This window comes from Macadamia integrifolia, unplaced genomic scaffold (genome assembly GCF_013358625.1).
Source record: "Macadamia integrifolia cultivar HAES 741 unplaced genomic scaffold, SCU_Mint_v3 scaffold961, whole genome shotgun sequence".
Taxonomy (NCBI): Eukaryota; Viridiplantae; Streptophyta; class Magnoliopsida; order Proteales; family Proteaceae; genus Macadamia; species Macadamia integrifolia.
The window spans coordinates 197752-222311 of NW_024870603.1; the positions used below are offsets into that span (position 1 = coordinate 197752).

Consider the following 24560-nt stretch of genomic DNA (forward strand, 5'->3'; position numbering starts at 1 on the left):
CCCCCCCCCCCCCCAACAAAAAAAAAATAGTTTCCTTCTGTGGTTTCTCACTGATATTACATTTGTAGCAGCAAAATTGAATTTGCGTATGTAATTCGTACTTTGTCTAAGGCTTCTAGGCACACTGGCACGATATTTAGAATTTGTGAAAAATCATTTCTTTTGATGTGAGGCTTCATATATTTTCACCAGAATACCTCACTGGACTAATGGCATCATTATTGAAGCTTACATGATAAAGTTTTGGGTTTTTATCAATCTGAGTCCTGACTGACTTGGTCTGAGAGCATTTCTCATCTTTAAATAATACCTACAGAAAGCTTGTATCATGTTGTACTTTGTTCCCTCATGTGGTAAAAAGGGATCAAAGTACGACAAAACAAGTGCATTCAATTGATTATATCTTGATGATGAGGTTTTTTTTTTTTTTTTTTTTCATGTACTAATACCAAAAAAGATGTCGTTAGCAGTTTGGGGAAGATTTAGGGTTCAAATGCACACATAAAAAAAACCCTAGTTTGATGCAGTCATTCAGGCTGTTTTTCACTAAAAATCAATATTTGAGCGAAAAATTAAAAGTTCTAGGTGCAAATTCGGTTTCGATCCTTGTTCTAGGCTCTTATTGTTGGTTGTTTGCTAGGCGCCTTAATGTAGTAGTTTGATATCCTGATCTACGACCACCCTATGGTTATGCTGATATACAACCAACCTTGCATTGTTTTTGCTCCACTCGTGCATGCCACTCTTGCTTGTGGAGTGACATACTTGAAAACAAAGGAATTACTTTATATATCCCCGGAGGGAAAATCCCCAGAAAAAGTCAAAAGGTCCTTGATCTCTTTTGTGTCATAATTACTAAATTACTTAGATTTAGGCTGCTCAGTTAGAGGGGAATGAATGGGGGTGCCTGTGGCACAACGGTTAACTTGCACTATTGCAACAAGTTGGTCACAAGTTCAAAACTTGGAAACAGCCTCTTCTGCAAAGCAGGGGGTAAGGCTGCATTCATTTGCCCCTCCCAGACCCTGCAATAGCGGGAGCCTTGTGCAATGGGTTGCTCTTTTTCAGTTAGAGCAGAATGCATCCGACGAGATGAGCTCTGCAACACACAATGTGTGTGATTGGGTAGCCTTAGGGAAGAGAGGGAAAATCAGAATAGCAGGGGGAGGAAGGGATCACACAATTAGATATTGCACAAATCCAATAAGGGAGGGAGAGAAATCGTATAAGAAGGGGGAGGGGAGGAATCACTCACAGCCCGAAGGCTTTCAAACATTAACTCAACTCGTCATTCTTCAAATCTATCCAATTAGAGTACATTAGCTCCTCTATATAAAGAGGGCAGACTAGCAGTCATAACCTTACTAGGAGTTGAGACTCCGAGTAGAACTAGACATTACATAATAGGAGTTGGACTCCAAATAGGACTAAACTAGAACTCCAACATGTAGTAGGACTGGAACTCTAACATGGAGTAGGTAACTAACTTGTCAATAGGAAAACCTAAACTGATTCAAACTAAAATAACAAAGGAAATAGACTCAAAACAGGACTCTAACTAAGCTAATGAATTAAATCCCGTTTTCTTACTTTCTACCCATATTTTAGGCCCATTAAAGTGGCCCATTACAACGAAAACCCGTGGGATCAAAGGCCCAACACATATATAACCCAACCCAAGGCTTATTTGCAATAAAATAAGCCCCTTAAGTGACTTATCTACATTAGTGTGAGAGAGAAGACCACCCATTGATATGAGGCTAATGGGTAGTCGACCATTAGAATCCCGGAAAGAGAGCATAAAGGTAGTTTGAGAAAGCTCTTTTCCTACAACTGATCCCTGCCTTCTCCCTTTGAGAAAGACGTATTGGAAGATCTAACATTTGTGCTACTCAGAAGAAGAATATCTAGTCCTGCCAGGACAGGGATCTGTCGCATTTGAAAGGCGTCACTTATTTGCTATGGAAACGGGGGCTTCTATCATGACTTCTGTTCCCATTCGGGTCTGAGAATAGACTCTTTGAACTTTCATTTTTATGCTTAGAAAGATGCCCTTAAGGAGCGCTTCTCAAGCTATCTCAATCTGACTTGCTTGTTTGGAAGCTTTGGTTTCTTGTAAATTTTCAGAGATTACTAGTTGTTTTTTTGAGAGTTTCAAAGGGACGTAGCCTGGAAGGTTCAGCTTCCTCTGTCTTGCTTGCTGCTTGTTTTCTTTGGCTTTCATGTATTGCTGCTGCAGCTGCTGTTTGATTTCCTTTTCATCAAACAGAGCATGTGCAGGGTTTTCTGTACCCCTTCTTTCATTTACTTCAGTCAGGTTATTTTGTTATTTGCCTATTCTAGTTGCACATTGCTACTATTCACATCCATTAGACCTACATTGCTTTGGACTGATATGAAATCAATCTGTTGCTGTGCCTATTGTTGTTGCATAAACCAGAAAAACAGTGATGCTAGCGTTAGCTCCAGTTTGGGGTTCCAAATTTGAATCTCAGTTTGGATTTCTAGACCATTGGCATAATTAACTGGATCGCGTTCCTGAGCTGGAATCTAAAATTCTATATATGATTTGGAGTCCTGCACAATAAAGTAGACTGTGTATGGGTTCTGGTTCAACCCAATGTCCTCCTTTAGTGAAGATAGATTATTTTCTTGCTGTTATCACTTCTTTCGAGAGCTCCTCTTGGAGCTTTGACTGAAATCCAAGCCCAATTAGACATGTCTTGTCTGAGTTTTTTTTTTTTGGGGTATTCTCTTGCCATCCAGTTTTGACGTTATTGGGGATTCACCTTCGATTGTTGCTTTCAGTTATAGTAATGATATCTTATTTATTATAAGGTGCATTTGTTAAAATAGTTTTTCTACTTGCCTTTTGGGGGGAAATTATTTCTAATTGGCTGCAATTAAGATGGTGCTATTGAAAGAAGTTTTACCTTTTCCTTTCCGTATTTCATTTGGGGCGAGGGGTTCGGGGTCGGGGTCGGGGTCAGGGTCAGATATTACATTGAAAAGAGGGATCAGTGTATGTTTAGTTTAATTAAGTTTGGACAAGATAGGACCTTTCTTAAGAGATGAGTTACTTTTTCTGTAAAGATTTTTCGATAGATAATGGAATTTTATTCTGAGAAGGATTTAGTACCATGACAGCCAACGAGAGGACTGGCACAAAGACAAAGCACACAGGCACCCCAACCACTGCATGGTTCGATGAAGCACTACTACAGATGAGACCTGTACATGCCAGACCTGGCTAGCTCGTCAGCTCCTAGAAGGACTAAGAGATCCAGCCAGAACCACCATCTTTTAATTCCACCCACTTGATGGCTAAGGCAGTGTTGACTTCAATTTGGGAGCCATCCTCTAGAAATTTCTATTTCGAACCTAAGAGAATGGCCTTCAGTTCCGCATAAATGGAGTCAAAGACACCAATTTTACCTGAATATCCTGGTGGTTTAGCCCCTTAATGACCCAGAAATGCTCCACCTGTTCACTGACACCTCTGTGCTTGGACTACCTAGCTTACTATCAAAGATAAACGGTACCTGTTAGATTGGACTACCTGCTTGCCAATATTCCATGGGAGGAGGCTACCCAGCATGCTCAATATCAAAATGGTCTTGAGCTACCAAACAAATTCACTGCCTCAAGAAGTCTTAATGGGATCTGATGGAATATTGCAACAGTACTAGCCTATCTTTCTGTACTCAGTTTGATGATGTTTGCCTCAGGATAGCTTCTAGTCCATCCTCCAAACAGTTTACAATATCTTTGATGTAGAATGGAAGACCTTCCACAGGAGACCCAAGAGGGGCCAAGACTAGCACGGCTGAGTTATGCTTAGTTCGTTTATTTCCTGTTAATTAGTTAGTTATCTTATGTTTTAAGTGTTCAGTTTGGCCCGGTTGAATCGGTGGTTTGTTTTGGTCCAGTTTATGTTAGATATTTTATTTCTTATCATTTATTTAAAATTGGGTCCGCATCCTTTTTAAAGGCCAGTTAGACTTTAGAAGGAAGTGTTGAGTTGTGAAGCAGTTGGCTAGGGGGGTCTCCTAGTAATATTCTAACTTGGCTTTTAATAGCCTTACAAATAAAGACCAAGGGCTGGATCCCCCTTCAGTGTGATCAAGGGTCGACTGGTGTTTGACCAACCAAACACCTTGCAATGGGAAGCCCAGGTGCCGTTACCCTTGCTCTTTCTTTTTTCGTAAGGTACTTTAATGCAGGAGTAGATTACAAGAAACTACCCCAGCAATTTATAACCCCAAACAATACAAATAGGACCAGGAAACAAAGAAATAAGACCATCAAATAAACCCCCAAGGATACAATACCCATATAGGAGCAAAACCAGCCCAAAACACAACTCGATGGGAGAGAGAAAGACCTGCTATAGAGCTGGAGAGAGAGAGGTGCGGCCAGGTCTGTAGGAGTCCGATTGAGCTGCACTCTTGGGCGTAGATAGTCCCTAGGGAGGGTACAAAACCCCCAAAGTTGAGAGGATTCTGACGGCTGGTTGTGAAGTTACAAGCTTTCTTGATTTTCTGACCTAAGAGAAATAATCATAGGCTTCAGGAGAGAGAATCAAATCTGGTTTGTAACTTGGACAAATCTGAACTTCTGAATACTCACAACAGTCGTATACTTCAACACCAGTAATTTTAGGATAAAATAGAAAGTTTTAAACAAGAAACAAAGGGAAAAGTGGGGGAGGAGTGGCTGTCTCGGCCCGGGCTTCTCATCCACAGCTATCCTGGCTGTTCTAAGCAATTGACTGCAATTATTTTTTATTCAAATATCAAATTACGAGTACATAGGTTCCTCTATTTATAGAGGGCAGAATAGCAATCAAACTACTACTAGGAGCTAGTTTCCCAATAGGACTAGACACTCCTACTACAAATAGAAATTCAAAATTGGACTAGGAATAATAAACCTATGTGAAAAACAAATAGAGTCCTATGACAATTTGGACTCGACATACCACTTACTCAATTCGATGGGCCCAATGGCCCACTAATTAACAACTACTAATTATTCCCCTAGCCGATGGGCCCAATTGGCCCTTATTTGTACTTAGCCACTTAGATGGACCAACAGGGTTCGGCTGGCTTCTTGGCTGGACCCTAGCCACTCAGGTGGACTAAGGCTGGACCCTTCTTCCTCTTATATTTCCTTCCATAATGTGGATCTACATCAGCTCCCCCTTTCTTAGAATCATTTAACTCTGATGAATGGGTAAGGGACATGTAGTGCTCATAGAGGTCCGTGTCAAGGCGTTGAAAGTCATCAGCATGGATCCAAGTACAATCCTCTCGTGGTCGACCTTTCCATTTGATGAGGAAGGAGTAGTACGCTTTGCCCCCACGAACTGTGGTGAACTTGTTGTCGAGAACATCTTCGATGACATCATCTTTAGGGTTTGCAAATTGAGGGAGTTTGAGGGTGTGTTCAGTGTCACCGTCATCAGAATGGTGTCCCAAATATATCGTCAGATCAGCTACATTGAAGACATTGTTGATATTCAGAGTAGGAGGTAGCTTTAGCATGTAAGCATTAGTGCCAATGCGCTTCAAGACCTTGTAGGGACCCATGTTCCGAGGATGGAGCTTGTGCACTGTACCAGGAGGAAATCTCTCAAGTGGAATTCTAACCATTACCAAATCACTAGGTAGAAATTCCACGTAGCGACGATGTCGATTGGCAGTTGCTTGTTATCCGTTATTGCTAACAGCGATGCGACGAAGAACATCATCTTGTACCTCGGTGATGTGCCTAAGGAACTCATCGGATTCCACACTAATACGGGCCTGAGGTGGCAAAGGTACCAAGTCAACCGGTCGTTGAGGTTGCAGTCCAAGGACAATCTCAAATGGTGTACGACCTGTGGTGCAGTTGACAGAACTATTATGGGCGAATTCAGCAACGTTCAGTATAGATGGCAAAGTCTTTTCATAGTCTCGGACTAAACATCGGAGTAAGTTGCCAAGACTTCTGTTCACCACTTCGGTTTGTCCGTCTGTTTGAGGATGGAATGCAGTGGAGAACTTGAGTTTAGTATTTGTTTTCAGCCATAGAGTCTTCCAGAAGTAGTTCATGAACTTGATATCCTTATCTAAAACAATTGTCTGTGGTAGACCATGTATGTGCACTATCTCTTTGAAAAAGAGTTTGGCCAAGTGACTTGCATCAAGAGTCTTCTTGCACGGGATAAAGTGTGCCATCTTGGAGAAATGATCTACTACCACAAATATGGAATCATACCTTTCCTGTGTAGGTGGTAAGCCTAGGACAAAGTCCATGCTTATGTCTTGCCAAGGTGTGTGTGGAACGGGCAGCGGTGTGTACAATCTTGTATTCTTCTTTTCTCCTTTGGCAAGTTGACAAGTGTGGCATCTCTATATCACATGTTGCACATCCTTTAAGAGTTGAGGCCAAAAGTATAAGTCTTTCATCATGGAGTATGTTTTGTCCTTGCCAAAGTGCCCACTCATTCCTCCATGTAGCTCTCGAATCAAGTGATGTCTCAAAGAGGTGTTTGGGATGCAGAGGTGAGTGCCTTTGAAAAGATACTCATCATGTATAGCAAATTTGTCATCATGTCCTCCTCCTTGTAGGTTGTTGAATACTTCTGAAAAATCAACATCACTAATGTACTCTTCTTTGATGTGTTTCACTCCTGCACTTTGTACTGTGAAGGTTTTCATCATCATCACCTTTCGACTAAGTGCATCAGCCACTTGATTCTCTTTCCCAGCTTTGTACGTAAGAGCAAATATGTATCCTTGCAAGTATGAGATCCATTTAGTGTGCCGATCACTAATGGTCTTTTGTGAGTGCAAGTATTTGAGTGCTTCATGATCCGAATAGAGCACAAACTCTTTGCCAATTAAGTAATTCCTCCAATGCTTGAGGATTTGAACAATGGCATAGAGTTCTAAATCATAGGTAGAATACCTTCTTTTTGCATCATTCAACTTTTCACTATAGAAGGCAATCGGATGACCCTCTTGCATAAGCACTCCTATCCCAACATGGGATGCATCAGTAGCCACTTCAAACATAAGATCAAAATTGGGTAGTCTAAGCACTGGTAGCAAGTAATTGTTTGATTTGTGGGGGATGTTTGACCTCTATCACTGGTTCAGCAGCCTTGGTAACAAGAGCTATGATTAGGCCGGTTTTTTCACCAAGGGTCAGGAATTCTCTATGGGGCAGCATGCATAGCTTGTTATCCACAGTGTTCTTCTTGCTGAAATTTTCTTTGCATGGTTGCTTCTTTTGCTCAGTGTTGTTTTGGAAGAGGTCTTAGCAACATTCTTTAAGACATGTTGTCTCCTTAGTTGGGCAACCCTTAACTTGTCTTTTACTTGAGGTATGTTGAGTGGGTTTAGAATCAATGGTTTGCCTTTGTGATCGAAGATGCATTGGTTCTTAGTACCTCCCACTAGTACATTGTTGTCATATAACCAAGGCCTTCCAAGTAGTACATCAGTGAGGACCATGGGGATGACATCACACCATACACTTTCTTCATAATCTGAGACCTTCAATGGGACTGAACACCATTGAGTTACAGCCATGGTGTTGCTGTCTAGAAGAGATACCTTGTATGGCTGTGGATGGGATTCAGTCTTAAACTTTCCGTCAATGACAAAGGCTTGAGATACCACATTCACACAACTTCCACTGTCCACAATCACTTGAGCTTTGTGAGGTCCACTAGACATTAAGGTGTAGAAGATATTGTGCCTCCTCCAGTCTTCACCCTTAGTTTCAGACACTAGGATTCTTGCAACCACATTGACATAAGCATAAGGATCATTATTCTCTGGTGTAAACTCATCTTCCAGTTCATCCTCCTCTATTAACAGTCCAATCGTCATCCTGAGGTTCGTGGATTTGTAAATCCAGAGTGGATTTGATGGCACTGATGACAGAGTTGGATCGTCCCCGCTTGGGGCAGAATTTTTCCGTGTGTCTAGTATTTTCACAACTGTAGCATGTCACAGATCCACTCTCCTTTCCCATTGGAGCCTTCCCCTTATCTTGTGTATCTTGTGGAGCTCGGGTAGGAAATCCAGTGGGTTTGGTTGGTACATAAGGCTTTTTGTTGTCAGTTGGCTGGATGTACCTTCTGGAGGTTGTTTTGATCAAATCCTCTACTTCTAGTGATTTGTCAAAACAAGTGCTTAAGGAGGGTATCTCGATCACACCAAGCTTCTCACGAATATCATACCTTAACCCCAGTTTGACAGTCATTGTACTTTTCCTAAGAGTATTCAGCATGTCGTAGAGTCGACGTCAGTAGGTGGGTGGTAAGAATCTATCGTTAAGGATAAATTTCAAGTCTTCCCAATTGTGATGCATCTGATGACTGCGGATCAGCCTATTCTCTTCATTCCTCCACCAGTCCTTAGCTCCACCAGTTAACTTAGTGACAACTAATTGGACTTTCCTTTCTTCAGGCATACGTTACCACCGGAAGTAGTCATCAAAGGACGTTACCCAGTCCTGGTAGTAGAGGGGATCGTGCCTCCCATTGTACTCTTTCAATTCTAACTTGACCTTGTACGTATCGTCAGGCTGATAAAGCTGATTGTCATACTCATCATACTCATCATTCTGAGCTGGGAAATTCCTTCTGGGTTGCATAGTGACTCTTCTGGGAACATTACCAATGCAATTAACAACAGGTTGAACATTAGTTTGGGCAACAGTTGATTGGGTGTTAGAGTGGGCAGCAGTACTCTCTTTTAGGTCAGCCAACTGTTGGTCATGTCCATCCAACCTCGTAGACAAGGCTTGGATTGCTTTCATCACATCTTGAAGGGTGGGTTGGGGTTCTTCTGTCTGAGCCATAGCTCTGATACCACTTAATGCAGGAGTAGATTACAAGAAACTACCCCAACAATTTATAACCCCAAACAATACAAATAGGACCAGGAAACAAAGAAATAAGACCATCAAATAAACCCCCAAGGATACAATACCCATATAGGAGCAAAACCAGCCCAAAACACAACTCGATAGGAGAGAGAAACTTGCTATAGAGCTGGAGAGAGAGAGGTGCAGTCAGGTCTGTAGAAGTTCGATTGAGCTGCACTCTTGGGCGTAGATAGTCCCTAGGGAGGGTACAAAAACCCCCAAAGTTGAGAGGATTTTGACGGCTGGTTGTGAAGTTACAAGCTTTTTTGATTTTTTGACCTAAGAGAAATTATCATAGGCTTCAGGAGAGAGAATCAAATATGGTTTGTAACTTGGACAGATCTGAACTTCTGAATACTCACAACAATCGTATACTTCAACACCAGTAACTTTAGGATAAAATAGAAAGCTTTAAACAAGAAGAAACAAAGGGAAAAGTGGGGCAGGAGTGGCTGTCTCGGCTCGGGCTTCTCACGTATAGCTATCCCGGCTGTTCTAAGCAATTGACTGCAATTATTCTTTATTCAAATATCAAATTATGAGTACATAGGCTCCTCTATTTATAGTGGGTAGAATAGCAATCAAACTACTACTAGGAGCTAGTTTCCCAATAGGACTAGACACTCCTACTTCAACTAGGAGCTAGTTTTCTAATAGGATTAGACACTCCTACTACAAATAGGAATTCAAAATTGGACTAGGAATAATAAACCTATGTGGAAAACAAATAGAGTCCTAAGACAATTTGGACTCGACATATCACTTATACAACTCGATGGGCCCAATGGCCCACTAATTTACAACTACTAATTATTCCCCTAGCCGATGGGCCCAATTGGCCCTTATTTGTACTTAGCCACTCAGGTGGACCAAGTAGGGGTTCGGCTGGCTTCTTGGCTGGACCCTAGCCACTCAGGTGGACTAGGGCTGGACCCTTCTTCTTCTCATATTTCCTTCCATAATGTGGATCTACATCATACTGTTTCTCTGTCAGTTTCTGCTGTTCTGGTCATTAACTCTCACTGCTGTTTCTAATCTTATCAGCACTAGGAATTTTGATTTAAAGGTAAGTAATACAGCCAATTTGGAATCTTTTTGCGGAAATATTCGTACAGTACTGTTGTCGATCATATTCTGAATCTGAACTTAATTATACTGGCTGATGTTTAAAGTCATACTCCAAGTAGGATTGGTTCCATAACCTTGAATGCTGAAATCGATACTTGTCCATTATTGATCTGCTTGTTCTGAATTTGATAATAAACATCAGACCCTAATGATGCGTAATATTCTGTATTCTGATAATCTGATCATTCATCAGAATTTAGTTTGCTGTGTTGCCCCTTCTGTAGTTGTACTAGGAATCCTACATAAAGTCAGATCCACCCATTGGTTCTGTATGGAAGTTTCAGCGAAGACTCTTTCTGTTTAAAGAAGAAGAACTCAACTGCTTTTCGGGTCCATCTGATTGTCTGATTTTATTTTATGAGTTTTCCCTATTGCTGGACTTTTATTCCCTGTTTTCAGTTCTGTTTTGGTACTGTTTACTTCTTAAATCAGTATAATCTCTTTCCCAATCCCCACATGGTCACTAGGAAAACAAGACCCCGGCTTTCCACTCTTGCTGAGGACAACTGCTTGCCAATACCCTTTGAAGTTGTGAATAATAATAGATACAGTGCTCTCTGAACCGCATGACAGGATGATGCAGCCAGTTGGAACTTTTGGATAGATATAGTGCCACCGTTGATTGGTTACTTGTTAATTTTGGTTGTGCAACTCAAACTTATCGCCCACTTCGTATCATACTTTTCTCCTTGCATTTCAGCCATTCAAAATTTTCTTTCCGTTAGCTCGACTTTTCCACCATTTATTGGAGCTTTGTTTGCAACATGGTGAACTTCTTTTGGCATGAAATTTTTGCTGGTGGATAGAGGTGGTAGGGTCTGGTAGTAATCCAAATTTGCGTGTGAGGCGAACAGCCTCACAGCAGATATAAGTTCCTGTCATGCTCAACATCACCACCTTCCTTTTAGAATCCCTTTTTTTAGGGGGCTGGGGTGAAGATAAAGGAATTTTATGAATGCTATAAGAAAGGAACCTGTACTCTCAGGGTCCTCTATGACAAACGACATCTACTCTTTTTTACAAAATCTTCCCAAAACTCCAGAAACTAGTGCTGACAGATTAAGTCCAATTTGCCCAAATTCTATAGGTATTTAGTACCCCAAGGGGATAGCCGAGTTGGCAAGGGACCTTTGCCTCAGGAAGCGTGTGGTTCTGAGTTTGACTCCTCTTACCTCCTTGGGGCCACTCACATGGGGTTGTTTAGTGCTCTTCACTGCTTTCGGTGAAAGTTGAATGGTTCTCATTTAACCCCGTTTTGACCTGGTCCATGTGGTTGTGGGGTAAGTATGGGCCTGCTGGACTAGGATACCTGTCGTTAACCCCCCCAAAAAAAAAAACCCCAAATGTTCCTGATTCTTTTTCTTTTGAAGAAGAAGACCAAGATATCATTTCTTAGATTCTATTTAATGCTTATGAGAAGGAACAGTATTAAAAAAAATATTCTTTACAGGTGATCTGGACAATCAGCATAGGGGCCTGAAAAATAGTAAAGAGGGCGGTCTAGACCATGGCTGTAACTTAAGCATCACTTAGGTAACCAGTAGCCAAGTTGTTCAAGGCACCTAGAAAAAAGAAAAAGGGGGGGGGGATGGTTGGGGGAGGAGGGAAAGTGGGGAAAATGTGGAGAATTTGGGGGGAAATGGGAAGAATAAGTGGAGGCAGCATCAGTAGCAGCGGTCTCCTCTAATGCTGCAGTCTGCAGACCAGAAGCAGCAGCAGGACTGAAGGAGGAGCAGGAGGAAGTGTTGGAAGAATAATAATGAGAGTAAGAAGAATACTGCAACTGCTGCTGTAGATACAACGGCTGTCATTACTGCATTGTCTCTGTCATCTTGAACTGAGAAGAGAGAAGACCGAGCAACTTGGTCTTCTCTTTGAATAAGCATGGGAATTTCCTTTATTTTTATGAATAAGAGAAGATAAGATTTGATTTTACACATAAGTCGCATGGGAATTCCTTTATATCTATGATTAAATGAAGATAAGTTTCGATTTTACAAATCAGTCCTGTATATTTATTTGTAAAAGAATAGTAAATTTCCTATTTTTCATGTAAGTTCTCTGTCAAAGTATCACTGGAGATAAAGAAAATTCTTCTTTAACCTCACTATACCCCTGTTTTACATAGCATGCCTTGTTCAACACTTCAACTATTCAACTAGCAGACACTGAGGTGCCTAGCCACCGCCTTGCTTTGTCTTGATGCCATCACAACTGTATAGAAATTCAATAAACCCAATCCACATTATCAAAAGCAATATTTTTCCTTTTTTATTTTTTAATCTTTTGGATTAAAAACAAAAAGTTCTCATTGATGGAAATAAAAAATTTTCATTGATGGAAAATGTTGTCATTCGCTGACGATAGTAAGAAAAGAAAAAGGCATTAAAAAGAAGTATGGGAAAAGGTTCTCTGAGACACTCCTCTCTCTCTCTCTCTCTCCTCTCATGAAATGGGCCCTCTGCCCCTATTCACAAAACCTTGTCGTTGCCCCTCATTGTTGCATTCCCCTGTGCCGATTTCTCAGAGAACCCTCTCGCAAAAAGTATATATGTCTATGTGCTTTTACAGATCCATCAGAGGCCACCACTCTATTGCTTTATTTGAGGTTAACACCTTCCACATTCTTTTGAAAAAGAGTCCCGCCAATATGCAAACTCTTATCATAAACTGCAAACTAGAAACAAAAGTTAGAACTTAACTGGAGGATATCGTACAAACTTGCAATGCAATTTCAGATAAATTAATTGAAAACTGAGTTACTTATGTCATTATATTTGATCTCTCTGTTAGATTTTGGTATAATTTTCTTTCGTGTCTGCCTAATTTAGATATTTCCTTCTGCAGGTTTGTGAGCAATATGAATTTTATACAAACAAGAAAAGTGGTAGGAGTATCAAATTTGATGCTCTCTTGACAACATATGAAGTTGTCTTGAAAGATAAGGCTGTATTTTCCAAAATCAAGTGGAATTATCTTATGGTTGATGAGGCTCATAGGCTTAAGAACAGTGAAGCTTCCCTATACACAACGCTTTTGGTTCGTGCTCCTCTGTAAATAATAAATTTTTCTCTTAATTCTTTTAGCATCCTTTGGTTATGAGTATTCTTAAGTTGAAGGTTGTTTGGTCTCTCTAATTTTTCTCCATTTCTGTCTTGCAGGAATTTAGCACCAAGAACAAGTTGCTCATAACTGGTACTCCATTACAAAACAGTGTTGAAGAGCTATGGTGATTGTTCTTTATCTTCTCAAAATTTAAATTAGATTCGTCCATCATCAAAGTTCATTATTTTTGGAGTTGGTGATGATGGCAATTTTCAAATTTTTAGAAAGAGAATTTGTGAGGATTTGTTTAGTATCCATAAAATCCAGGAAACATTGAAGACATGATTTTCTTTGCCTATTGAAAGTTTTGATTGCCAAACTTCGATTTAATGCATAACGTAATCAAATCTGTTAAATTGTCTCATTGGACATTTCCCATTGTTCTTCATCCAAACTCTTGCCCCATAGGAATAGTGTCAGACTTCAATAGAGAACCAAAAACAGATCATCTTTTTCCTTGAAGCGAGTTCAAAATTTCTTCCTCTAATCTGCAGCATCCATAAGATAGGAACAAAAACTCCTGTGTAACATAATAAAATCTGTTAAGCTGTCACATTTGACATTCCTAGTGTTCATCTAAACATATTCCCATAGGAATCGTTTCGGTCCCCGTAGAGAACCGAAAAGATCACTTTTTCCTTGAAGAGTTCAAAAATTTTGCTCACTTGTAATCTGCAACATCTATAGGACCAAAAATCCCTTAATAGTTTCAGTTAACTCATTGTGATTTCCTAAATCTGTCACTGGTCTGGCATTGATGTGGGAGATAAGAGTGCTACCATAAAATATTCAAGTTTAAATTGGTTAATCATCTTGTACTAATTGCTACGTCGATCTTACACTGCCTTTGTGGCTTTATCACTAATGATTCTATTGTGCTCACTGTTTGAAATGCCACTGCACTGAAGTTTTGAAATTCTTCAAAAATGTGTCCTATGCTGTAGCCATTGGGTAGGGGCCATCCTAAAGGCAGCCTGTCTGGGCTAAAAAATCTCCCTCCTTCCTGAAACACTACTGCTTTGTTCAGTCGGTATTGTTGTATATCCCTTACCTGAGTAGTGAACTACGTTCCTGATGGGTGTTGGGGCCCCTACCATTAGTTGTCTATAGGGATCTTGGATTCGGTATTGAATCAATCCAACACTTCGTTCGGTCATTTCAGAGGTCAACTAAAATTCTATCGTGAACTACGTTCTCCTTGACTTTGTTCACATTCAGTAGCAACTTGCTGGTGTCCCTTCAGGTCAGGAACTCCTGCAATAGGCAGCTACCCTCAACTTTGCAGAATTTCCAAATGGTGTTGAACACTTATGTTTGGTTGTATATCAGATTTAGAAAACGTTCTACTATTTTCTCAATGATCTAAAGCTGAAAGAACACTTGGAAAACTTACAGATCCATCCTCATTATCGGAAGGACAAACCCACATTTAGGAAATAAACAGAATTATTACTTACATGTCCATCAATTAAAAGTGAAACAAATAGGTTTATGATTTTTTTCTATATCTCCTTGCAAATTAAGCATTTATTATAGATTAAAAAGGGATGGTTGAGAATTTGGTGCACAATTAGGATCATCGTTGGAACCAGCCCGGAAGGCGGACCTAGAGTCAGGTCCTAGCAGTGGGGCTTATGTTATGTCATTTAAAACGCTGATATATGTCTTTAATAGCTATGATTTGAACCATGGATACTGTGTGATGCTTTGCAGTTAACCATGCTTACAATTTCAGTAGGCCATGATGGAAATGAAGCCACATATCAGTCTTTGCTTGTTTTGTCATACTTCTGTATCAACATCGAACAAGTCAAGGGATAAAGGTTTTTCGTGATTGTTTTGTTGTTTTATTTTATGTAATGATCTGAAGATTCGAAGGGGACTTAGCTTTAGTCATTAAATGGTTGTCTTTCCACGATGGGGGTCTGGAGATACTCCCACTAGAGCCCTTACTTCTGTTGGGAGTATCTTGTTTTCGTGAAGGATGAGGTCGCTCGCTAGCTGATGAATTAGCTAACGCTGAGGTGTCTAAGCTGCAATTTTATAGTGGTCCTTATTGTAGTATGTAGTCCATCTATTTGGTCCTGTGGTCATTTTGAGTTTATGATGTTATTGCAATATTTGTTATGGTAGTTGCTTTTCCTTATCATGTAAAATTATGTAATTCATTAGAAAAGGGGGATAAAAAGGCCTAGTCTTAATTACATTGTTTCTCTTCTTTTTCTTGTTTATGTTAGGGCCCTACTTCATTTTCTTGATTCTGAGAAGTTCAAGAATAAGGATGACTTTGTTCAGAAATACAAGAATTTAAGTTCTTTTAATGAAATCGAGGTACTTTGTTCCTTGGCTAGTTTTTTAGTCAAATTTCTATTTCATGCCTATTCCACTTAAAGGATTTGGGCCTGTCTTTCTTCTGTTAATTTATTCTTCACTGAAATCTGAACTGGGTATTTGTGCAGCTTGCTAATCTACACAAGGAATTGAGGCCTCACATTCTGAGAAGAGTGATCAAGGATGTAGAGAAGTCGTTGCCTCCAAAAATTGAACGTATTTTGAGAGTTGAAATGTCACCCCTTCAGAAGCAGTAGGAACTTGCCTTTCTATCAATATGCTGTGACAATGCCTGCTATTCTGTACTGACTTCTTCCATTTTCTGTTGTTGGTTACATACATTCAGGTATTATAAGTGGATCTTGGAACGTAACTTTCACAACTTGAATAAAGGAGTGCGTGGGAATCAAGTAGGTGTCCATTTCAAATAAATTCTCTCTCTCTCTCTCTCTCACTCTTTATTTTCTTATTATGCTGAAAGATATAATTTTCATCCTTAGTAGCACTAAATTATTGCCTGCTGCACCCTCACCTGTAAGGGTGATGAATATGGGAAGAGATGAGCTGGATGTTGCTCTGGCATGCCTTTGCCATAATCACAAGTACATAATATAGCTTGGTTTTCCAAATTTATCGAAGTAAATATACATTGGAATGGTACCCCAGTTATAGGTTGAGCTATTATAAAGATCATCATCTTTAACTTGCAGGTCTCACTTTTAAACATTGTTGTGGAGTTGAAGAAATGCTGCAATCATCCTTTTCTGTTTGAAAGTGCAGACCATGGATATGGTGGGAATACCAACAGTAGTGATAGCAATAAACTTGAGCGAATTATCTTAAGCAGTGGAAAGCTAGTAATACTTGACAAACTACTAATGCGTCTGCGTGAAACAAAGCATCGTGTTCTAATATTTTCCCAGGTTTGCTTTCATATGTTCTTTCCTTTTTGGCTTCCTGGTAGCTGTTGCTTTCTGTAGATTTGATGATGCTTTATATGCGCCTAAAATTTCTGTGCAACATGGACATGAGGAAAAACATTATGTTTTATGTCCCTTTTCTGTTATTGATGCTGATTTTCAATTATGCTGAAGATGACTCACAGCCATGATTATGAAAATTGAACTATTGGGTAGTATGTTTTCTTTCCATTATGTTGTCTAGGAGATTTTACTGATGACTTTTTACTGTAGTCCTGATTCAAATTTTAATTTAGTAACAAAACAGCAACCGATACAGAGGTGATAAATCTCCAGTTTTAGGAGTAAACACAGAATAAGAATCGCAAATCAGATTAGGCTATAAGCCTGTTTGAGTTTTCCTTTTAGAGGGTATAAACTTAGCTGAAAATTCCAGCAAGATCCAATGGATAGATCTGCTGATGTAGACAAATCCTAGTGGAACTAGAATAGGTCAAACTGAGTCAAATAGGAGTTGTATGAATGAACCGAAATTAGATTCAAATTGGCCAACAGGAAATCAATTTATGTTGCCAATCTCAGGCCAAACAGATGGGTAAAATATGCATATCAATTTCAGTTCTCAAGTCAGCAAAATTCAATCCTACTCAAAGTAGAACTGTATAAAATAGCAACAGAATTGGGATTTGAAAACAGATTATGAAAGAGGTTAATGTCGATTGAAGATATCTGAAACCATAATTTAAGTCGGCACATCAGAAACCCTTCAATTTAACAATCATACTGAGGATAGGATTGACATGTCGCAGGAAACAAAACTGGACAGAATGCAAGAGAATATAAGAACAGATCGGTACCTTACTGGAAGTAAAATAAGAACAGCAGTATCTGCACTTCTCGCTGCAAGGTATTGATTGGGTTTACCACCAATCACACCTTGATTTACCACAAGGAAGCAGCCTCCACTCATGGAGCAAGAATCAGAGTTGCCGATAGCAAAAGTCATGAGGTACTAAAGCCCCCAAGTCTTTTATTATAGCAAACCAGAAAATAGAGTTGGAGTCAAGCTGGGAAACCTCCTACCCATCTTTTTAAAGTATAAATAGCCTTTAAGAGGATGCAGACCCTAACTTAAACACTTAACGACAAGAATAAAATAAAACAACAAAGTAAACCTTATCCCACCTCAATGAGGAAAGACAAGAAATAAAATATCTAACTTAAATTGTAGCAACTGAACCACCGGTTCAACCGGTACTAACTTAAAACATAAAACAGATAGACAATCAAAAACAAAGTGGACCAAAAACCTTTAAAATAGACTGGGCCACGCTAAGCCTGCCACTTCTTGGGCCTCCTATACTGGTAGGTCTTCAGTACTGCATCACTTTTTGTTGCTCAAAAGTTCCACTGAAGTTTCTCTCTCCCCCCCCCCCCACTCCCCAAAGAAAGAAAAAAAAGAAAAGAAAAAGAAAAGCTGAATGCCTATCATGATGTTCCTGACCTTATCTTGTTATGCAGATGGTTAGGATGTTGGATATCTTGGCAGAGTATTTGTCACTTAGAGGGTTCCAGTTTCAAAGGCTTGATGGCAGTACAAGGGCAGATCTGCGTCACCAAGCTATGGAGCACTTTAACGCTCCTGGAAGTGATGATTTTTGTTTTCTTCTGTCAACTCGTGCTGGTGGGCTGGGCATCAATCTTGCGACAGCAGACACAGTTATAATATTTGATTCAGATTGGAATCCCCAAAATGATTTACAGGTTCTAAATAAGATAATGACCTCTTTTTGAGGGATTCATCGTAATTCTTTTTTATTTATATCTTTGTTGCCATAGTTAGAGTTCCACTGTTTGTTTTTGTCTTGACGCTTCTTAATTTATCATTATTGTGGTGATATTATTTACATGTTTGCTTGCAACATTATGTACATCAGGCAATGAGTAGGGCTCATCGAATTGGGCAACAAGAAGTTGTCAACACTTACCGATTTGTCACAAACAAAAGTGTCGAGGAAGATATCCTGGAGCGTGCGAAGAAAAAGATGGTATATTAAGATTATAATTTCTTCAGAAAATAGTCACACATCCATATTTTCATCATGCATCCTGTACACATATGCACCATCCAATTGTAATGTAGTATTTCTTTGTGTACTCATATATTGATATCTGTGGTGACTAGTTTCGCTTATGTCTTGTGTATGCTCCTTGCCTGTTCTGTAGGTACTTGATCACTTGGTAATTCAGAAACTAAATGCAGAGGGTAGATTGGAGAAGAAAGAAACGAAGAAGGGGGCATCTATGTTTGACAAGGTAGAGAAAAAAATTGGTCATTAAGTATTATTATGTTTTGCCTTTTTCCTTCCTCCTTTTTTTTCCCTATATATCTTGTATTTGCCTTGGTGCGTGTTTGAGGATTGTTTATTTGATTTCTTTTTTCCCCTTGGACATTTATCTGGTATGGTTACAGAACGAGCTATCTGCAATCCTGAGGTTTGGGGCAGAGGAACTCTTTAAGGAAGACAAAAATGATGAAGAAAGTAAGAAGAGACTTTTAAATATGGATATCGATGAGATACTTGAGAGAGCAGAGAAGGTTGAAGATAAGGGACCTGAAGGAGAGCAAGAAAATGAACTCTTGAGTGCTTTTAAGGCAAGTACTATAACATTATTCCTTACTTTTTCTATCGGGGAGGTAGGTCTGAATCTTGATGAATTTCTGTTGCTTTGTTACTTCTGAAGGGTTTTGATCTTCTGTTCCTTGCTTTCATATTCTCCTTTTATTCATCATTCCTTCTAGGTTGCCAATTTCTGTGGTGCTGAGGATGATGCAACATTCTGGAGCCGTTGGATTCAACCAGAAGCAGTTTCTAAAGCGGAGGTATAAATATAGTACATGGAATGATTGGCATCGAAATAGAAATCAGTCTCCTTGCTTGCTTAGCAACACAGTATATATAAATTTCTTTGGTTGTAAGATTACTCACAAGCAGTGGAAGGGAATCATTTACCATGACTTTTCCCTCCCTTCAACCAGCCCTCCCATTCGTACATAACTGAAACCGGTGAAGCTGAAAACACCAACTAACCCTCACCACTGACATCAACTCACACCCAATTGGAGAACAAAAAATATGCCTTAGGAACAAATGTTTCACATTCACCTGCATTATGGAACATAATCTGCATTCCTCAACCTCCACCTTGTTGAAATAAGGTGTTAATTGTTAAAATATTATGTAATGGGGCTACCCTTATTAAAACGCATTGTGCCTTAGCTTCTTTTTACCACTAAGCTGCTCCCACGCTCTTTTCACATTCCATTTTTTGCACCTATCACGATACTCCACAACTTCTCCTTGCCCCTATTTCACCACAATCACTTAATGAAAATTTCAGCGTACCTCTTTCCCTTGCTTTACGTTCATTTATTGCTTTTACCTCAGGTTCTCATCAATTGTACACAGTTTTGTGCATTCGAATAAAAATTACATTCTGTTTTAAAGTGCCATCAATATTCTCCGTCTAAGCCAAAACAGAACAGGAAATCCTACCAAATAATCATAGAAATAATCACAAGTACAAAGTTCCAAATGCAATAGAAAGAACTCCTCACAACTAAACTGGGAAAATCCAAGTCCATCATCAGAGAAACCTCTGTAGTAGAGGAAACAAAGTACTTTACCATGAACATTTCTTTCTTCAAGCCTGTTCATGATCCTTGATGGTCATAGAGGTGGTCAGCATGCTATACCCAAACTGTCTTGAGGGGAGCAACCTTGCAGTCTAGTTTTTCATATCTTTGATAACCACACCAAAATGAGAACTGGTAATCCCGCACTCTGCTAAATCCCCATTCATTTCTGCGGAACTTTTACCAGCCATATGGTCGTCAACAGACTTGAATTCTCCAATATATTTTGATAGGTAGGCCTTAAGGAGACTTGAACTCATGACCTCTTAATCGTGGGGATTTGGCCCTTGCCAACTGTGCTAACCCCAATAGATTTGTGTATGTAAAGGTCACGCGTTGAAACAAACACAGATTTAACTCTCCAACATAGCCATGCTACTGTATGACTGGGAGGTTCTTAATGGTACTTTTGAGGACAGGCTGTTCTGCTCACTGTTTTACTCGAGTATTCTGCTCTTTTTATTCTGTAGGAAGCTTTAGCTCCTCGAACTGCAAGGAATACCAAGAGCTATGCAGAGCCTAAGCAACCTGAAAAAAGTAACAAGAGGAAAATTCGGGGAATCAAAACACAGGAGAGAGTCCAGAAGCGGCGAAGAGCGGATTCTTTGGTCAATTCCCCGCCCATGATTGAAGGAGCAACTGCCCAAGTAAGGGGTTGGTCTCACGGGAACGTATCGAAGAAAGACGCTTCTCTTTTTGCTCGTGCGGTAATGTTCAAGTTTCTATTTTGTCTTTTTCCCATCTTTCTTAACCTCGTACTTGCCATATTTTCCTTTATATAATGATTTCATGTTGTATGACGGTCGAATGTATTAATTTGGACGACCAAACTTTCTGGGAAGTCGTTATCTTGGAACTTACCATTGATTTTGTGATTTTTTGGCCACTGTAATGTCGCCAATTTTCCATAGTTCCTTACCCTAGTAATATTGCTCAAACCTAATGCGATCCAGCTTTCTAAATGTATGACTTAACTATTTAATGTCGTAATTGGATGAGGCCCCATGGGGCAATGTTGGGGCCTCTTATTGTGTGTTGCACCCTCACCCCATGGCGAGGAAATGAAATTTTTTGTCATTCATTCTAGGTAAAGTTTTGGTCAAGCAGTGTCATCTAACATAATTTGCACGGCATATGTTCTCAAATTGAATGCAATATTGTATCGGATGTTAGGTTGAAATATGATGAAAATTATTTTTTATAATATGGGTTTCCTCACCCATGCGATTCAAAAAATCCTTTGTCATGCAAAATACCTTTCCTAGCAATTCCCTGAAGACAGTATTTTGTTTACAATTTTTATTGAGCTTTTGAAATTAACAGCTGAGGAATTTTTTTCTTTCTTTCTTTTTGAGACGACTCCTTTTTTTTTTTTTGGGGGGGGGGGGGTTTAATTTTTCAAAGGATAGACTCTTCTGTATTCTTAGCTTCAATTTTCTTGTTTGTGCTTCATTATCATTAACTTTTTGAATTTCATTCTTTCCGTGGGATGCCAGGTTAAGAAATTTGGAAATGCCAGTCAAATTGACTTAATAGTGGCAGAGGTTGGTGGTGTCATTGAAGCAGCCCCTCCTGAGGCACAGGTTGAGCTTTTTGATGCATTGATTGATGGTTGTAAAGAAGCTGTTAAAGAAGGAAACCTAGATCCCAAGGTGGATTTTATGTTCTTCTTTACCATTCACTTCATGTGCATTTGTACTAGTCTGAAGCTTGCAGTTATAGAGTCAGTCATGGGTGGTCAAGGTGGCATTGTTGCCTTGGCAGCCCAGCAGCCTAAGACAGTCAAGACACCCAGTTGTTTTATGCGGTTAGGGGTCTAGAACACCAAAATTCTCAGAAAATCCCAGAAAATCCAAGGAAAAAGGAAAAATGAAGGAAAAAGAAAATGGAAGGAGAAGAACAGGTATTGTCATGGCACTGTTATGACTCTAGCTGCTGCTATGTGTGGGGGGGGGGGGGGGGGGGGGGGGGGGGGGAAGGAAGAGAAGGAATAAGGAGAACTGTTGCTTGCCTGGTTGGTGTCTTTCACCAAATTGAGGGTGGAACTTCCTCTTCCCTTATTTTTATCTCTGACCGAAACAAGACCTATTTTGGCTCTTAACTCTTCAATGTATTAATTTAAATAGAAAAAGAATATCTATAGTATTGCACCTACAATCCTCGGTCCTTTATGTTGACATAAATCCCTTACCCCCTGATTTACATGGATGCTTTTCACATTAAGACACCATCTAGATTTATGCCTGGAAGCCATCGTCATAAGTAGTCTGGCCTCAGTGCTTGGACTTTTTGATGGCTGGGCTTTATCTAGAATCAGTGCCAGCATGAGCATGTAAACTTTGGTCCATAATTTCCTGTATTCTCACACTCATTTATTTTTTCCTTTAGGGTTCCCTGTTGGATTTTTTTGGTGTACCTGTAAAGGCAAATGAGTTACTGGATCGTGTTCAAGAACTTCAACTCTTAGCAAAGCGCATTAGACGATACCAAGATCCGGTTGCACAGTTCCGACTTTTGATGCACTTTAGAGGTCCTCAATGGTCTAAAGGCTGTGGCTGGAATCAGGGTGAGTGTTAAGCTGTTTATAATTTTCTTTGTACATTCCTCCCCTCACCCCTTCCTTTCCTTTCTTATTTGATGTTTGTTCATATGCCTAATATCATTTTGTGGAAAATTCATTAGTTGATGATGCAAGGCTGCTTCTGGGAATACACTCCTATGGGTTTGGGAACTGGGAAAAGATAAGGCTAGATATGAAGCTTGGTCTTACGAAGAAGATTGCTCCAGTAGAACTTGGGAAATTGGAAACTTTTCTGCCACGTGCACCGAATTTGGACCAGCGTGCTTCATTACTTCTGAAGAAGGTAGTTTGACTCTTAATGTTTAGAGAGGCATGTCGAGTCTTTATTTATCTTGCTGTCATTGACTTGATTTTGTTCTTGTTATTCTTGAAAGCCTCATCATAGGAAATACTCCCTCACTCCCAGTGCCTGATTTGGAGTTTCTCTATCCCCATTTTATCCATTATCTTATTTAGTGCTTTAAAATATTTATAGTTGTTCGTTTTTCCTTTTAACTTGTTCAATGCATTGATGACGGAGAACATAGTGCATTCAAAGAGGGAAAGGGGACAGAAAATAAATCAAGGATAAAGTTGGATCCTAGTGAATTTTTTTTTTGAAGCAATTAGCGTAATGGCAAACCCTTCTTAAAATGTGATATTTGTCAAAATGGACGGTCATTGTGGGATGGAGGGAGAACTTTATGTTGTCAGTTGACTGAATTATATATTGGTGGTTTCTATTGGTTCGCATTGGTGAAATACTTTTAGTTATTTACTTCTGCTTCTTTTGATGAATGATAACTTCATTGAATACAAAGATGTAAAGTGTACAGGGAAAGATGAAAACACGAACCTAGTGTTGGCCTGATACAAAGCAAACTCCATAACAATGTGCAATGACTGAAGTCCAGCTGCTAACCTATCGTTGTGGTGTGATAAATTCATGCTAGGGGACCCTTTTGGACTCCAGTCCTAGCCATTTTTGCATCTCATAGGTCAATCTGGGGGCCTACTGGTGTACAATGTTCCTAAACAGTGTTTCTTCTTGTCCCTATGACCTATGCCCTTTCCTTTATCTGAACCATTGGTGTTGAACTTGGTATCAACCATGAATGGTTCCTGGAAATGTTGGATTTCACATGTTTCAATGTGGAATACTGGAATATCCAGATTTAGAGCTGAATTGCTAATTGGTTTGATCTCTTTAACCATCAAAATTTGCATAATCTTGCATTTAGAACAAGGATATGCTTTTGAGGTTCTGGTATAGAATGTGGATCGAAGGAGAGTTTTTTTTTTTTTAATGGTTTGGGTGGCTTTAGGGGGGACAGGTGGGGGGTAAGCAAGGGGCATGTAGTGAGGACACTACATATTGATTTTCATTCAAGACATGCATCTAGTTGCTTAGGCTAATAAGAGTTGCATGTTGGTATGCATGTTTGCAGAGTTAGATTTTTGCAAGGACAGCCCCTATAATTATGTTATTATTATTATTTTTTTACCTATATGTGGCTTCGTGAACTTTAATGTAACACCATACTGCTATATGCAGGTGTACCACCTATTAAGGGCCAGTTTCCCATCTAAACTGTGTTTTAGACCATCATTAGTTTTCATATCATGTAACAGGGCCATAGTTGTGAAAGTGATGGCTAGGCACCGCCTAGGCAGCCTGCGGTCCTGGGCACCAAAATTGATCAACCTTCATGTGTGTCTACCCACCAGTACAAAGGCAATCCGAAAACTCAGAAAAGAGGGAAATAAGCCCAGAAAAGCGAGAATGGAAGGGGAAAAAAGAGATGAAAAAATTGGCACCTGTTAATCGCTACCTCTGTAGCAGGGAAAAAGAGAGGAAGTGAGTTTTTTTCTTTTTTTCTTTGTGGGGGGGGGG

At 39.7% G+C, this 24560-nt stretch overlaps 1 protein-coding gene across 5 annotated transcripts in view; it reads left to right on the top strand.

Moving 5' to 3' along the window:
* Positions 1 to 24560, top strand: part of LOC122070660 (protein CHROMATIN REMODELING 5) — a 61050-nt gene that overhangs the window by 31010 nt on the left and 5480 nt on the right. For all 5 annotated transcript variants that reach the window (XM_042634860.1, XM_042634861.1, XM_042634858.1 and 2 more), the window contains 15 exons: positions 12901 to 13092; positions 13215 to 13282; positions 15396 to 15489; positions 15618 to 15742; positions 15836 to 15899; positions 16200 to 16412; positions 17931 to 18173; positions 18347 to 18457; positions 18636 to 18725; positions 18883 to 19065; positions 19213 to 19293; positions 20577 to 20813; positions 21603 to 21758; positions 22495 to 22672; positions 22789 to 22970. In XM_042634860.1, the coding sequence (XP_042490794.1) occupies positions 12901 to 13092; positions 13215 to 13282; positions 15396 to 15489; positions 15618 to 15742; positions 15836 to 15899; positions 16200 to 16412; positions 17931 to 18173; positions 18347 to 18457; positions 18636 to 18725; positions 18883 to 19065; positions 19213 to 19293; positions 20577 to 20813; positions 21603 to 21758; positions 22495 to 22672; positions 22789 to 22970 (2217 nt within the window). The remainder of the gene's footprint in view (positions 1 to 12900; positions 13093 to 13214; positions 13283 to 15395; positions 15490 to 15617; positions 15743 to 15835; positions 15900 to 16199; positions 16413 to 17930; positions 18174 to 18346; positions 18458 to 18635; positions 18726 to 18882; positions 19066 to 19212; positions 19294 to 20576; positions 20814 to 21602; positions 21759 to 22494; positions 22673 to 22788; positions 22971 to 24560) is intronic.